Below are 16,579 nucleotides of genomic sequence, written 5' to 3'. Positions count from 1 at the left end.
TTTTTGGATTTCGATTGGCGATTTAACTTGAGTAGAAAAGATTGATTTTCACTTGGTGTGAAAGGGGTTAAGAGTTCCTTCTTTATCCTGCTAGGATTCCATAAGGCTTTAATCTCAGCTGATGCATCTTACTGCCACTCCAATCCATTATTTAAACTCACTCCTAGCTCTCTCTTGTGCCGGTTATAGGTTTTCTATGCTGACCTCCTTGGAGAAGTTGTCCCAGTTTAAACGATGGAGTTCCAGTTGCTGTTTGATTTCTCCCTGTTTGTCTCCTTCCCTGTGTTTCCTTACCTTAGTAGTTAAGCTAGTGTCTTGCTGCCCTACTCACTAGTTAGGGCTAACTCTTTGCCAGCCAAGGCATTCACGGGAGGAAGGACCGGTCTATGGATGGTAGGAAGCTCCAGGTGCCATGTCGGGTGAATTTTTAGGGGTGTCCCTTCCCCCCTTTCCCAATTATCAGGGCTTCCTTTTATCATCTTTCCCTCTCTTACGCCTCACGCCAGGCATTTCCTTGTTCTGACATGATTGGATATCCTTATAGTAAGATCATGGCTTCTGTTCTCCAGAATATCCTTTTGCTCCAGCTCAAAGAGAGGGGTGCTAAGCGATTTTACTTTTTTTTTTTTTTTTTACGATGTTCATGTATCATATAATATGGACTTGAATAAAGCGCTTTTTATTTTAAAGAATATCCTAAGGTAAAAGATCACTGTTATTTGTATGTTTTGAAACATTTTTCTATATATGAAAGTTTGAATGAAGTTTACCGATTATTTTCACAAAATTATAAACTTGTCCATGGGTTTTTCCATGTTATTAGAGCAGCATGCTGTAGGGGCCGAGACCTGGATTTCAGTGATGTGTTACTTGCTGGTCTGCATGCTGTCATTTTCATACAATTCCTGTTTTACCTGCTGCAGATCTAGCACTGCTCTGAATGCTGAGATGTGTATAACCCCGCCCACACAACTGGTTGGTAGCTATAACATGACAGAAATATGCTAATGAGTGGTGGGGGCATGGTTAGACACAATAGTTGACTTGAAGATGCAAGACATCTAATCCTGTAATGATAAACTCCTGCTGATAATATACTGATTTTAATTACCTAACACCACACAGCCTAATAAGTGACACATCACTGTAATCAGGCTCTTAGCCCCTATGATATGCATCTCTCAGATTACATAGCAAAAACCTGCTGACTGTTTGAAATGTAATCATACAAACTAAGAAGTTATTGTGAAATATCCACTTAAGAATTAGCTTTTTTCTTTTTTGCAGGGTGGAGGATGCAGATTTGCCAGGTACAACTGTTCTATTGATTCACCCAGGAAAGGCTGGAGCTTCATGCACCCTGGTCGACTGACACACCTACATGAAGGACTTCCCGTTACCAATGGCACTAGATATATTGCAGTGTCCTTTATTGATCCGTAAATGCAATTACATTTGACATTTGCCTTTTTTAGGATTTATTTATAGAAGTTGTTGTTTTTTTTTCAGATCAGAGGATTTACTACTGTTGTAATAAAATGTAAAACACAAAAAATGGTGTTTAAGTGGCAGAAAACTCTAAAATGTTTCACTCATTGCAGAAAAAACCTATGTTCTAAATGCAGATCCTTAGTGTCCATAGAAACAAAAATGGGCCTTTATTGCTAGCAGCGGAGGTGACCAATTTTGAACATTTATGTGAAACTGGTGACAAGATACCTCGCATCTCCATTTTGCTAATTTTCTAGCAAATTATTTGACTGACTATTGCATACTCAGTCCTTGAGTCACAGGCTTTCAAACTTAGAAGAAGATGATCTCCACTCAAATAACCACTTTTTGATCCGCTACCTTAAACTTAAAGGCTACCAGATTCATATTTTTAGGACCTTTTTTATTTTTTCTTGCATAAATATGATGGATACATGATCGTGTATAAAAGCATTCCACTTAAGGCTATGATAATTTATAGCTAATTACAAGCAATAATCCATTGACAGAAAGTGAATTAAAAAAAATCAGCAGACAACAAAAAATGGTATCCACCAAAACATAAGATTACAAAACTTATACCAAATACGTTAACATTTTCAAAGAAGCAAATATTTTTTTTCAGGCAAAATGAATTAATATTTTTTTTTAAAGCAAACTCTTGTATATTGTATGCCTCACCACATAATTTATGTATATCTAACATATAGCTGACTTCTCCTCCTGTTGTAGACCACCTATGTTCCAACACCTTAAACTGGTTGTCCACTACTACATCTCCAATGAGCATGTTGGTCCCTGGTGAAATAACACGTACACTCCCCTCCATTGCCGACGCCATTCCAGCGGTTTGGGTACGAATTCTCCCGGGGCTCGCGCCACATTGTCAAGATGAATCGGACATAAAGAGGAAGTCAGAGCGCTGACTGGCTACTCACTTCCTCTTGATGATTGATTTGTCCAGAAGTGGGTAGACTGAAGCCAGCACTTTTTGGGCACAGGGATCAAGTGACGTGAGCCATAGGAGAGTGAGTGCCGACACACAGTGCCGGCATTGGCGGTGAGCATAAGTGTATTTTTTCTGGGGGTAAAATGCTGATTGAGATGGGGTTGTCAATGGTTTAAAAAGGGTTGTCATCTACTAATTGCCTGAGATGGGTAGTACTTCCTTTTTTTTTTTACACAGTAAAAAAGGACCTGAAACAACGACATCTTCATTTGTATCAATTTAAAATCTAATATTTTGAGACATGGAATGGAAATCAATTTTTTCCGCTTTTGAGTTTGAGGTCACCGGGGTGACATTGCTCCAAAGAGATCATGTGTGTTCAACTTTTTTGTTCTCAATTCAAGATTGATCTTCAATTATAAACTTACACAGTAACTGTACATGAGGTGTAATCTAATTCATTGCAGTGGGCCCTGACTGAATAAACTTATCCTGCACGTGAAGCCGAAACCAAAAATGTCAGGTTGCTCCACCTCCTATAACGAGTTCTGAATGGTATTTATTTTTATTAAGGATGACTCTTTGCAAATCCTATTTTTTATATTCTTGAACCACACTTTTCTCAACTTTCTTCTTGGAAGGAGATCTTTGCTGGAAATGCAACAAACTTGCCAGCTGATGTATTTTTATTTTTACATTGCAAGAATTGTATTTGGATTTTAGTAATGCTCGTAAGATTTAAAAAGCTACTGTGCGTTGTTGAAGGAGTTTTATGAAACATTCACTTTACTTGAATTGTTTGTAAAGAGTCTTCTATTAAACTTGTGTTTTTCTCAATAAAGGCGATTGCTAAAGGAAATTATTTGAAACATATTACAGGTGTTAATGATAAATTGTTTCTCCATATTTTCTATACCTGAAGAGAACAACGTTAAAGTATTAGTAATGTCAGATATGTGTGATAAATAAATGTTAATTTAAAACTTTATTTGCATTTTTCTTTTGGAAATAAATACATATTTTACCAATTAATGTTGGTTAGTAATTTCAGTCTTACGTAAACTCTGTTATTTTTTTGGGTGGGAGAAAAGAGTTCCCCAAAAATATGTTTATTGCTGGATGTCTTCCTGCTGAGACCCTAAATGATCAGCTAGAGTTGCTGATAAGACTTGCGAGTTAAGGTACCTTCACACTAAGCGACGCTGCAGCGATACCGACAACGATGTCGATCGCTGCAGCGTCGCTGGAGAGCTGTCACACAGACAGCTCTCCAGCAACCAACGATGCCAAGGTCCCCGGTAACCAGGGTAAACATCGGGTTACTAAGCGCAGGGCCGCGCTTAGTAACCCGATGTTTACCCTGGTTACCATCGTAAAAGTAAAACAAACAAACACTACATACTTACCTACCGCTGTCTGTCCCCGGCGCTCTGCTTCCCTCACTGACTGTGAGCACAGCGGCCGGAAAGCAGAGCGGTGATGTCACCGCTGTGCTTTCCGGCTGACCGGCGCTGACACAGGATGCAGGAGGAGTGCAGAGAAGCAGAGCGCCGGGGACAGACAGCTGAAGGTAAGTATGTAGTGTTTGTTTTTTTTACTTTTATGCTGGTAACCAGGGTAAACATCGGGTTACTAAGCGCGGCCCTGCGCTTAGTAACCCGATGTTTACCCTAGTTACCAGTGAAGACATCGCTGAATCGGTGTCACACACGCCAATTCAGCGATGTCTGCAGGCAGTCCAGCGACGAAAGAAAGTTCTGGCCTTCTAGCTCCGACCAACGACATCACAGCAGGATCCTGATCGCTGCTGCGTGTCAAGCACAACGATATCGCTATCCAGGACGCTGCAACGCCACGGATCGCTAGCGATATCGTTGTGAAGTTGTTTAGTGTGAAGGTACCTTTACTGTTCAGTTTAGGGAAAATTGAAGCATGACATGGTTCCAATTTGTTGCATTGTATTCATTACTTACTGCTGTATATCCATGGTGGGGGTCATTCTAAATGTTATCTGGTGTAAGGTGATATAGTAACATAGTAACATAGTAACATAGTTAGTAAGGCCGAAAAAAGACATTTGTCCATCCAGTTCAGCCTATATTCCATCATAATAAATACCCAGATCTACGTCCTTCTACAGAACCTAATAATTGTATGATACAATATTGTTCTGCTCCAGGAAGACATCCAGGCCTCTCTTGAACCCCTCGACTGAGTTCGCCATCACCACCTCCTCAGGCAAGCAATTCCAGATTCTCACTGCCCTAACAGTAAAGAATCCTCTTCTATGTTGGTGGAAAAACCTTCTCTCCTCCAGACGCAAAGAATGCCCCCTTGTGCCCGTCACCTTCCTTGGTATAAACAGATCCTCAGCGAGATATTTGTATTGTCCCCTTATATACTTATACATGGTTATTAGATCGCCCCTCAGTCGTCTTTTTTCTAGACTAAATAATCCTAATTTCGCTAATCTATCTGGGTATTGTAGTTCTCCCATCCCCTTTATTAATTTTGTTGCCCTCCTTTGTACTCTCTCTAGTTCCATTATATCCTTCCTGAGCACCGGTGCCCAAAACTGGACACAGTACTCCATGTGCGGTCTAACTAGGGATTTGTACAGAGGCAGTATAATGCTCTCATCATGTGTATCCAGACCTCTTTTAATGCACCCCATGATCCTGTTTGCCTTGGCAGCTGCTGCCTGGCACTGGCTGCTCCAGGTAAGTTTATCATTAACTAGGATCCCCAAGTCCTTCTCCCTGTCAGATTTACCCAGTGGTTTCCCGTTCAGTGTGTAATGGTGATATTGATTCCCTCTTCCCATGTGTATAACCTTACATTTATCATTGTTAAACCTCATCTGCCACCTTTCAGCCCAAGTTTCCAACTTATCCAGATCCATCTGTAGCAGAATACTATCTTCTCTTGTATTAACTGCTTTACATAGTTTTGTATCATCTGCAAATATCGATATTTTACTGTGTAAACCTTCTACCAGATCATTAATGAATATGTTGAAGAGAACAGGTCCCAATACTGACCCCTGCGGTACCCCACTGGTCACAGCGACCCAGTTAGAGACTATACCATTTATAACCACCCTCTGCTTTCTATCACTAAGCCAGTTACTAACCCATTTACACACATTTTCCCCCAGACCAAGCATTCTCATTTTGTGTACCAACCTCTTGTGCGGCACGGTATCAAACGCTTTGGAAAAATCGAGATATACCACGTCCAATGATTCACCGTGGTCCAGCCTATAGCTTACCTCTTCATAAAAACTGATTAGATTGGTTTGACAGGAGCGATTTCTCATAAACCCATGCTGATATGGAGTTAAACAGTTATTCTCATTGAGATAATCCAGAATAACATCCCTCAGAAACCCTTCAAATATTTTACCAACAATAGAGGTTAGACTTACTGGCCTATAATTTCCAGGTTCACTTTTAGAGCCCTTTTTGAATATTGGCACCACATTTGCTATGCGCCAGTCCTGCGGAACAGACCCTGTCGCTATAGAGTCACTAAAAATAAGAAATAATGGTTTATCTATTACATTACTTAGTTCTCTTAGTACTCGTGGGTGTATGCCATCCGGACCCGGTGATTTATCTATTTTAATCTTATTTAGCCGGTTTCGCACCTCTTCTTGGGTTAGATTGGTGACCCTTAATATAGGGTTTTCATTGTTTCTTGGGATTTCACCTAGCATTTCATTTTCCACCGTGAATACCGTGGAGAAGAAGGTGTTTAATATGTTAGCTTTTTCCTCGTCATCTACAACCATTCTTTCCTCACTATTTTTTAAGGGGCCTACATTTTCAGTTTTTATTCTTTTACTGTTGATATAGTTGAAGAACAGTTTGGGATTAGTTTTACTCTCCTTAGCAATGTGCTTCTCTGTTTCCTTTTTGGCAGCTTTAATTAGTTTTTTAGATAAAGTATTTTTCTCCCTATAGTTTTTTAGAGCTTCAATGGTGCCATCCTGCTTTAGTAGTGCAAATGCTTTCTTTTTACTGTTAATTGCCTGTCTTACTTCTTTGTTTAGCCACATTGGGTTTTTCCTATTTCTAGTCCTTTTATTCCCACAAGGTATAAACCGCTTACACTGCCTATTTAGGATGTTCTTAAACATTTCCCATTTATTATCTGTATTCTCATTTCTGAGGATATTGTCCCAGTCTACCAGATTAAGGGCATCTCTAAGCTGTTCAAACTTTGCCTTCCTAAAGTTCAATGTTTTTGTGACTCCCTGACAAGTCCCCCTAGTGAAAGACAGGTGAAACTGCACAATATTGTGGTCGCTATTTCCTAAATGCCCAACCACCTGCAGATTTGTTATTCTGTCAGGTCTATTAGATAGTATTAGGTCTAAAAGTGCTGCTCCTCTGGTTGGATTCTGCACCAATTGTGAAAGATAATTTTTCTTGGTTATTAGCAGAAACCTGTTGCCTTTATGGGTTTCACAGGTTTCTGTTTCCCAGTTAATATCCGGGTAGTTAAAGTCCCCCATAACCAGGACCTCATTATGGGTTGCAGCTTCATCTATCTGCTTTAGAAGTAGACTTTCCATGCTTTCTGTTATATTTGGGGGTTTGTAACAGACCCCAATGAGAATTTTGTTACCATTTTTCCCTCCATGAATTTCAACCCATATGGACTCGACATCCTCATTCCCTTCGCTAATATCCTCCCTTAAAGTGGACTTTAGACAAGACTTTACATAGAGACAAACCCCTCCTCCTCTCCGATTTTTACGATCCTTTCTAAACAGACTGTAACCCTGTAAGTTAACTGCCCAGTCATAGCTTTCATCTAACCATGTCTCGGTTATTCCCACTATGTCAAAGTTACCTGTAGATATTTCTGCTTCTAGTTCTTCCATCTTGTTTGTCAGGCTTCTGGCGTTTGCGAGCATGCAGTTTAGAGGATTTTGTTTTGTTCCAATCTCCTCACTGTGGATTGTTTTAGAAATGTTCTTACCTCCCTTCTGAGTATGTTTTCCTGGGTCGTCTTTGTTCGAGTCTAATGTTTTTCTTCCCGTCCCCTCTTCTAGTTTAACGCCCTCCTGATGAGTGTAGCGAGTCTTCTGGCGAATGTGTGTTTCCCAGGTTTGTTGAGGTGTAGTCCGTCTCTGGCGAGGAGTCCATCATACCAGTAATTCACACCGTGGTCCAGGAATCCAAATCCTTGTTGTCTGCACCATCGTCTTAGCCAGTTGTTTGCATCAAGGATCCTGTTCCATCTCCTGGTGCCATGCCCGTCTACTGGAAGGATAGAAGAAAAAACTACCTGTGCATCCAGTTCCTTTACTTTCTTCCCCAACTCTTCAAAGTCCTTGCAGATTGTCGGTAGGTCCTTCCTTGCCGTGTCATTGGTGCCAACATGTATCAGAAGAAATGGGTGGACGTCCTTGGAGCTGAAGAGCTTTGGTATCCTATCGGTCACATCCTTGATCATTGCACCTGGAAGGCAGCACACTTCTCTTGCAGTTATGTCCGGTCTGCAGATGGCTGCTTCGGTGCCTCTCAGTAGTGAGTCTCCCACCACCACCACTCTTCGTTGCTTCTTGGCTGTACTTTTTGCTGTCACTTGTTGCTGTGTGCCCTTTTCTTTTTTGCTTGCTGGTATTGCTTCATTCTTAGGTGTGCCATCTTCATCCTCTACAAAGATTTGATATCGGTTCTTCAGTTGTGTGGTTGGTGATTTCTCCATGGTCTTCTTGCTTCTTTTGGTCACATGCTTCCACTCATCTGCTTTTGGAGGTTCTCTGACACTTTTTGCACCTTCTGTGACCAGTAGAGATGCTTCTGTTCTGTCTAGAAAGTCTTCATTCTCTTTGATGAGTTTCAAAGTTGCTATTCTTTCTTCCAGACCCCGCACCTTTTCTTCTAAAAGGGCCACTAGTCTACACTTCTGACAGGTGAAATTGGATTCTTCTTCTGGTCGATCTGTGAACATGTAGCACATGCTGCAGCTCACCATGTAGGTTGTCACATCTGCCATGTTGCTCCTAGATCCTGCTGACTTGCTGTGTGTTTTCCTTCTTGTGTAATCTACTCAGCCAAGCTCTCTTGCAATAATGTCCTACAGGCAAAAATTTGCGCGCCTTAAGGCGCGCGGTTTGGTGATGCTTTCGAAGCAGCTGGTCCCGGCTGTACCCAACGATCTTCTAGCTTAGGGAGACTTCGCTTCTCCCAGAAGGCACCTGGAATATGCAAATTAGCCTCCTGAAGCTTGAATCCCTGGTTTGGTGATGCTTTCGAAGCAGCTGGTCCCGGCTGTACCCAACGATCTTCTAGCTTAGGGAGACTTCGCTTCTCCCAGAAGGCACCTGGAATATGCAAATTAGCCTCCTGAAGCTTGAATCCCTGGTTTGGTGATGCTTTCGAAGCAGCTGGTCCCGGCTGTACCCAACGATCTTCTAGCTTAGGGAGACTTCGCTTCTCCCAGAAGGCACCTGGAATATGCAAATTAGCCTCCTGAAGCTTGAATCCCTGGTATCCATACAGCATATGGATGTAGCCAGGCCCAGTGCCTTTGATCATCTAACCTCCCCTGGTGTGCTAGCCAATTGCTAATTTATCCCAAACCAACTCCCACAATCCCTTTCACCTGATCCTCTACTTAGTCCTATAAATTTAGTAGCATCCTAAGGGGTGCACGCGTGTGGGGTCTTGCACATGTCTCCCTGCAGCAAAAAGCATCACTGCAGCTAAAGCATCATGTAGCTGCAGTTATTTCAACGGCAGTTAGTCATAGCAGGAGTCAGGACCCCACGCTATGTATCTATCTCATTTAGGTATATCTGCTGAGTAAGCACTTCTTATTACTTGGATCTAGCTTTTCTATTAACCCATCTTACTCCTTCACCATGTTTACATATGCCCTTACAGTGTTTGCTCCTTTAATCTCCTTCGCTATCCCCAAACCCCAGTGCCCTCTAACCAAATAATCTTCTCCCCTTTCCTCTTTCCTCCCCACCTGACCTCCTCTGCTGACCTGCTCCTCAACCTCAAATCTGTCCCAATCAAACATAAAACAAGCCAGCCACTCTCCTTCTGCCACCTGCTCTCCCTATCTCTGCTTCTCCTCACTGCTGGCAACCTATCTCCCAATCCTGGACCCCCACAGCTCATACCTCCCATTACTACCCCCTCCTCCCTATCTAATATGAACTACCGCAATATTTCCAACATAAAACTCGTGCTCTTGACGCCGCACTCCCTCTCTCTGGAGCACTTTGGAATGCCCACTCAATCTGCAATAAGCTTCATGTGACTCATGACCTTTTTCTCTCTCACAAGCTTGCCTTCCTCGGCCTCACAGAAACATGGCTAACACCCTATGACACCACCTCCCCTGCTGCACTGTGTTTCGACAGCCTCCATTCTCTACCTGGCTTCTTCACTTTCTTTCCACTCACATTCCCACTATCATCATGGGTGACTTCAACATCCCCACTAATACCCTTCAGTCAACAGAATCCAAACTACTGTCCCTTACTTCATCTTTGGACTTGCTCAGTGGCCCTCCTCAGCCACCCACACAGACATGCATTAGACCTGTCTTCACCTGTCTCTGCTCTCTATCTAAATTCACCACTTCCCCTCTCCTTCTATCCAACCACCATCTACTCACTTTCTCATCCCTGTCCTCCTCACCGGTCACCCATGTCCATCAAAATGCGCCCGCCCGCAGAAACCTTGCACACCTAGACACTCTACACCAGGGGTGTCAAACTGCATTCCTCGAGGGCCGCAAACCATGCGGGTTTTCAAGATTTCCTTAGCATTGCACAAGGTGCTGTAATCATGATGTGTGTAGGTGATTAAATTATCACTTGTGCAGTACAAGGAAATCATGAAAACATGACCTGTTTGCAGCCCTTGAAGAATGCAGTTTGACACCCCTGCTCTACACTCTGACTCTATCACTGGCATCCATATACTCACTCCATGACACAATGTGCTACTGCTTTCTACAATGCCACTCTCGTATCAGCTATTGATGTGATCGTCCCTCTCATTTATGGCAAAGTGCGACGTATCAACAGACAACCCTGGCACAATGAAACCACTAAAAAGCTCCGGCAAATGTCCATTGTTACAGAGCGGCGTTGGGAGAAAGCAAATTCGCAAGATGACTTCACTGCATTCAAACAGGCAACACTTGCTTTCAAATCTGCTCTCACCTCTGCTAAACAGGCCTACTTCACAACCCTCGTATGTTCCCTATCCTACAACCCCAAACAGTTATTCAAAACTTTTAACAAGCTATCGCCCAATATCCCTGCTCCCATTCGCTTCCAAACTCCTGAAGCAGCACATCCATGTTGAAATTTCCTCCCACCTCTCATCTAACTTGCTCTTTGACAATCTACAGTCTGGTTTTTACCCCCATCACGCAACGGAGACAGCCCTGACCAAAATTACTAACAACCTACTTACAGCCAAAGCTAACGGACAATACTCTATACTCCTCCTCCTAGACATGTCATCTTTATTTGGACGCCTTAAAGGGAACCTGTCACCTGAATTTGGCGGGACTGGTTTTGGGTCATATGGGCGGAGTTTTCGGGTGTTTGATTCACCCTTTCCTTACCCGCTGGCTGCATGCTGGCTGCAATATTGGATTTAAGTTCATTCTCTGTCCTCCGTAGTACACGCCTGCACAAGGCAATCATGTCTTGCACTAGCGTGTACTATGGAGGACAGAGAATGAACTTCAATCCAATATTGCAGCCAGCATGCAGCCAGCGGGTAAGGAAAGAGTGAATCAAACACCCGAAAACTCCGCCCATATGACCCAAAACCGGTCCCGCCAAATTCAGGTGACAGGTTCCCTTTAAAAAAAAAACAGTAGAGATTTGATCAGCACTATGAGGTCATTGCAGGTGACAGCCTCAGCTATGCTGCATTTTACGCCTTCAGCTCTGCAGCCTACAATCCTCACATCTTACATTTCACATCCTCAGCTCTTGCATATTTAACAACTTTTTTTTTTCTTGATACCATTCTGCTATATCTGACACCCTCTGTCACTTTTATTGCCCTCAGCTCTACTACACTCAACAAACTCATTGCAGCTTCTTCTGAAATAGTAACCTTACCCGCATTCGATATTCTCAGTTTGCGATATCTGACAAATTGAGATTTTATTACATCTGACAACCTCAACTTTATTTATTCTGACAACAAGCTAAATGCGACTAAAAACAGCTTCCTGACAACCTCAGGTTTGCTCTATCTTACAGGCAAAATCTTTGTCTGTGAAACCCCAGCTCATTGGGTATATGATAACTGCAGCTCTGCTACATCTGACCTCACCTTTGCTCGATCCAAGAAACTAGCCTGCTGGATCTGACAACCTCAGTCTTAGCAGCATCATATCTGACAACCTCAGCTCATCCACATAGGGTAACACCAACTCTGCTACATCCGACTTCCTTACTGCTTTCAGATCTGAAAACCACAGCTGTTTCACATGGCTTATCTACTCTGACAGTCTGATGGAGGGAAGTGGTGAACCATGACAGAGCAGTGCAGCAGCGGCTCAGGGCCAGCGGAGATGTTTACAGTTACTTACTACTCTGTGCCACTAGTCCAAGCAATATGTGTGTCACAGCAGGTTGGGAGACTGGGCACCGCCTCTGCACCTCAGCCCGGGTAAGTGGAAAGTCACCTGCCGGGCACGTTAGGTTGTTGTGACAGTGTCAGCAGGGATTACAAGGAAAGTCATCACCATGTGTTCTGACTGCTGCTCTACCGCCCTCTATCTTTATGGATGCTCCGCCACCTGAGGCAAAGTACTCAACTTGTCTCACGATAGCAGCGCCAATGGCGGAGGGGAGAAAATGAAGAACTAAGCATACAGAGTGGCTGTTGTAACCACGTCCCCGGTCCTTACTGACAGCTGAGCCCCAATGCAGAGGGAGTGTCGGTCAGGGTCTGGAGCATGGTTACAGCCGCCACTCTGCATACATGGTGCAAGTTCAGGCACCGCTCTGGCACTGTGCCTGAAACGGGAAGGCTGCAAGGGAGAATAAAGTTCATTTTCTTCTCGCAGCCCTAGGCTACATGCAGGCGCTGGCCAGCATTATAACAATACTAACTTTCTCATTCTGGTGACAGGCTCCCTTTAAATTGATGGTGTTTGGGATGTACAGACTGTGTTGAGGAATGTTCTTAATTTCTGTACCCAATTTTCCATGGCTTTCTTACATTTCATAGTCAAACTGAAGACAAGTCTCAGCTTTTACACTAATGAACTCTGTGTTGAAGAATAGCAGCCTGATATTAGTTTGCAGCCAGACATTTTCTGCAAAATGGCACAAGTCTTAGCTGTGATGCTTCAGGTTTTGCAGATGTGAGTAACATCAATCCAGTTAAGGAACTGCAGAAGCAGACCTATTTGGAAGACCAGAGTATTAAGCACTTCCAAGTCAAACAGCTGTATGTTTCAATTGCCAATGAAGTATGTAAAATAACATTCATCTGGAATAAAATGTAGTAATTTCCTTCATTTTTGTGCAATCATCAAATCAAAAACTGTGATTATAAACTTGAATATAAGACTATATTACTGATAATTAATAAAGAAAGGATTTATGGTATTTTATTTTTTTTCCTTGACATGTTTTTGGATAATCTCACATTTGAGTCTGTGATACATGGTAAGCAAATACTCAAATGTAGAAAGAGGAGAATGGCAACGGTGCAGTCAGTGGCAGAAAATACTGCCCTAAGTGAATGGAAAAAGTTAATGTAACATTGCATTGAACCCACCCTGTGATATCAAGACTCGGAGCAAACACCCAAATCTCTCTCAACTTATGTCTATAACAGCCAGTCATTTTAGTGTGCTTAAACAAAAAATAAGTCTGATTATTGAGCGAAAGGCTTGCATGATTGAACATAGTCTTATGCCAATGAACATTTACGCCTCCAGTTTTTTTTAGAGCATGTGAATTTTGTCAGTGTTTTTTTTATGGTGTTTTTTTTAACAAATAATGGGTGAAATTAGCTGAATTCCATCATGTAGTAAATTGTTTTAATATATTATTACTGCACACGGAAGGCGCACACACCCATTATAGACAATGTGTAAGAGAATTCACATGTACCAATGGTCTGTGGGGGGGCGGGGGGAAATCACAGCACCCTTGTTGTCAGACTTATGAACCATACTAGTGCATGTAAATAGCAGGCAGCTTCTTGACTCACCAGCTATGCCGATGAGCAAACAGAGCGAGTCACAGCCGCAATATGCGGTCAGGACTGGCCCGGGTTATAGTACGGCACTGAACCTGGCCTTCATGTGTTTTTGTACAGAAAAGCATACTCATGGGGAATGTAGATTTTGGGCCTCAATGGTGACAAGGAAGATAATGTATGTAAAGCACTGAGGAATATGTTGGCAATATAAAAGCAAGCAGAATAAGTGACTAACACAAAAAAGTTACCGTAATAAAACAGATATTTATTTAAAACATTTGTCCATTGGTACTCCTGGTTAATTGTTCTGGCTTCTTACATGTTCACACAATGGGCAACCTGACGTACCACATAAAGCTCTTCTGTCTTCCGAAATAAGCAGTCTAATGTTTATTTGTCAACAAATGGATGTATAGAATTGAAATTTATGTGAGGTAAAACAAGTACTGTATATAAATACAGGTTTAAGTATTGAGCTTAGAATATCATTTAACTATGACATTTATATTTCACAGTGAAAGCACACAGCAAGATGGCGCTTGTATTTATGAACATATGACCAAGTAACCATCACCGTCTGAGTTAACAACAGATCTGTTTAACACAATACTACAGAAACACAGAGGGTTCCATTACCAGCTATACTTTGTCCAGGATAATGCAGTCAAATTAAGATAATGCAGAGAAAAAGTCACAGACACAAGTCTGGAAGACTTCTGTATCAAAAGGACCTTTACCCAGCATGCATTGGTGATCTCCCACAATGCAACTGACTGCTTTCGGGTATCTTTCCACGGTTAGGAATGGCTCAGTATTTGTTCTGGATTTGTCGCAGGAAAAATCTGCACCAAATCTGCATCTGAGGTCAATGTCAGGTCACCTGCGTTTTTGAAGCGCTTGTTACATGCGTTTTTCGATGCATTTTTGATGCGTTTTTGCACTGTCACTTGAAATAAAGTTAATTGAAAATTGTCTTCTGAGAAGGAAAAAAGTGATTTCCTGTTTGCAGATATATTGGGATTTGTTCCCACGGTGAGTAAATGCCGCGAGTTTGACGCTGCGTACATCTGCAGCATCCATCCTGCAGTGTCCAGCTGTTACAGCACAGTGGATGGGATTTCTAGAAATCCCATGCCCACTATGTGTGCACCAATGAACGCTGCTCACCCGCAGAGACGGACATGCGGAGTATCTTTCCAGACCGCAGCATGTCAATTTCTATAGTGGAAACACTTCGTATCTGCTGTGTAAATTACCCATACACTTTCATTAGATGCGGTATAACCGCATTATCTTCCTAGTCACATGCGTATTAAGTGCACGAAAGGCAGCTTGCTAAGCATGTGTACTAATTTACATAACTGTGAATCTTGTGACACAGCTGGACGTACATGACACAGAAAGTAGAGGAAAGCAGAAAGAGAGGTCCCCTCCTTTTTATTAAATAATTTAAAAAAACTAGCACGGGGTCCCCCTATATATGTTAACCAGCCAGAGTAAAGCAGACTATTGGGACTGTTTTTTCAGGCTGGTATCCAATATCCATGAACCTTACCAGCCTGATAATACCTGGTTGCAGCAGTCTGCTTACCTTGGATGGTTAGCAAAAATAATGGGATCCCCTCCAAAAAACACAGCGTGGGGTCCCCCTATTTTTGTTAATCTGCCAATTGGTTAACCGGCCTGGTATTCTCAAGCTGGTGAGGCCCATGGATTTTTACCCTCACCAGCCTAAAAATAACAGCCTGCAACCGCCCCACAACTGGCACATCCAGAGATGCTCCAATTGTGGCACGTTACCTTGCTCTTCCCACTTGCCCTGTAGCGATGGCAAGTGGGGTATTATTTGTAGGGTTGATGTCACCTTTGTATTGTCCGGTGACATCAAGCCCACGGATTAGTAATGGAGAAGCATATATAAGACACCTATCTATTACTAATCCTATAGTTACATGGTAAATAAAGACACGGCCAGAATGAAGACCTTCAAAGGCCCCTTCACATTAAGCGACGCTGCAGCGATACCGACAACGATCCGGATCGCTGCAGCGTCGCTGTTTGGTCGCTGGAGAGCTGTCACACAGACCGCTCTCCAGCGACCAACGATGCCGGTAACCAGGGTAAACATCGGGTTACTAAGCGCAGGGCCACGCTTAGTAACCCGATGTTTACCCTGGTTACCATCCTAAAAGTAAAAAAAAACAAACACTACATACTTACCTACAGCCGTCTGTCCTCCAGCGCTGTGCTCTGCACTCCTCCTGCTCTGGCTGTGAGCACAGCGACCGGAAAGCAGAGCGGTGACGTCACCGCTCTGTTTTCTGGCTGACCGACGCTCACAGCCACTACAGGAGGAGTGCAGAGCACAGCGCTGGAGGACAGAAGGCTGTAGGTAAGTATGTAGTGTTTGTTTTTTTTTACTTTTAGGATGGTAACCAGGGTAAACATCGGGTTACTAAGCGCGGCCCTGCGCTTAGTTACCCGATGTTTACCCTGGTTACCAGTGAAGATATCGCTAGATCGGTGTCACACACGCCGATCCAGCGATGTCAGCAGGAGTCCAGCGACGAAATAAAGTTCTGGACTTTATTCAGCGACCAACGATCTCCCAGCAGGGGCCTGATCGTTGGTCGCTGTCACACATAACGATTTCATTAACGATATCGTTGCTACGTCACAAAAAGCAACGATATCGTTAACAATATCGTTATGTGTGAAGGTACCTTAACACTAGAAGTCCCAGAGATGGGTCATTTGACATTTCTACCTTTGAAACCCAGAGAAGGGTCAAATGACCTAAAGGATTTTATCTGTAGCTTATCTTATCTCTATTCACTGTCTTTTGTTCTATAATTAAGGCCATTACTGTTGCACCACAGGAGGTTGTTTGCTGTTTTCCATCCAGTTTACCCATGTA

General features: G+C 42.8%; 1 protein-coding gene across 2 annotated transcripts in view; it reads left to right on the top strand.

Annotated features, from left to right (window-relative positions):
* The window catches only part of PLOD2 (procollagen-lysine,2-oxoglutarate 5-dioxygenase 2), a 267,967-nt gene extending 264,495 nt beyond the window's left edge, over nucleotides 1–3,472 (top strand). For both annotated transcript variants that reach the window (XM_069727592.1, XM_069727591.1), the window contains one exon: nucleotides 1,288–3,472. In XM_069727592.1, coding sequence (XP_069583693.1) covers nucleotides 1,288–1,443 — 156 coding nt within the window. In that variant the 3' untranslated portion in view covers nucleotides 1,444–3,472. The remainder of the gene's footprint in view (nucleotides 1–1,287) is intronic.
* Nucleotides 3,473–16,579: the final 13,107 nt, after the last annotated feature.

The sequence above is a fragment of the Ranitomeya imitator genome, chromosome 5 (genome assembly GCF_032444005.1).
Source record: "Ranitomeya imitator isolate aRanImi1 chromosome 5, aRanImi1.pri, whole genome shotgun sequence".
NCBI lineage: Eukaryota > Metazoa > Chordata > Amphibia > Anura > Dendrobatidae > Ranitomeya > Ranitomeya imitator.
The sequence above is the reverse complement of the archived record's forward strand: the minus strand, read 5'-3'. Positions and strand labels throughout refer to the sequence as shown.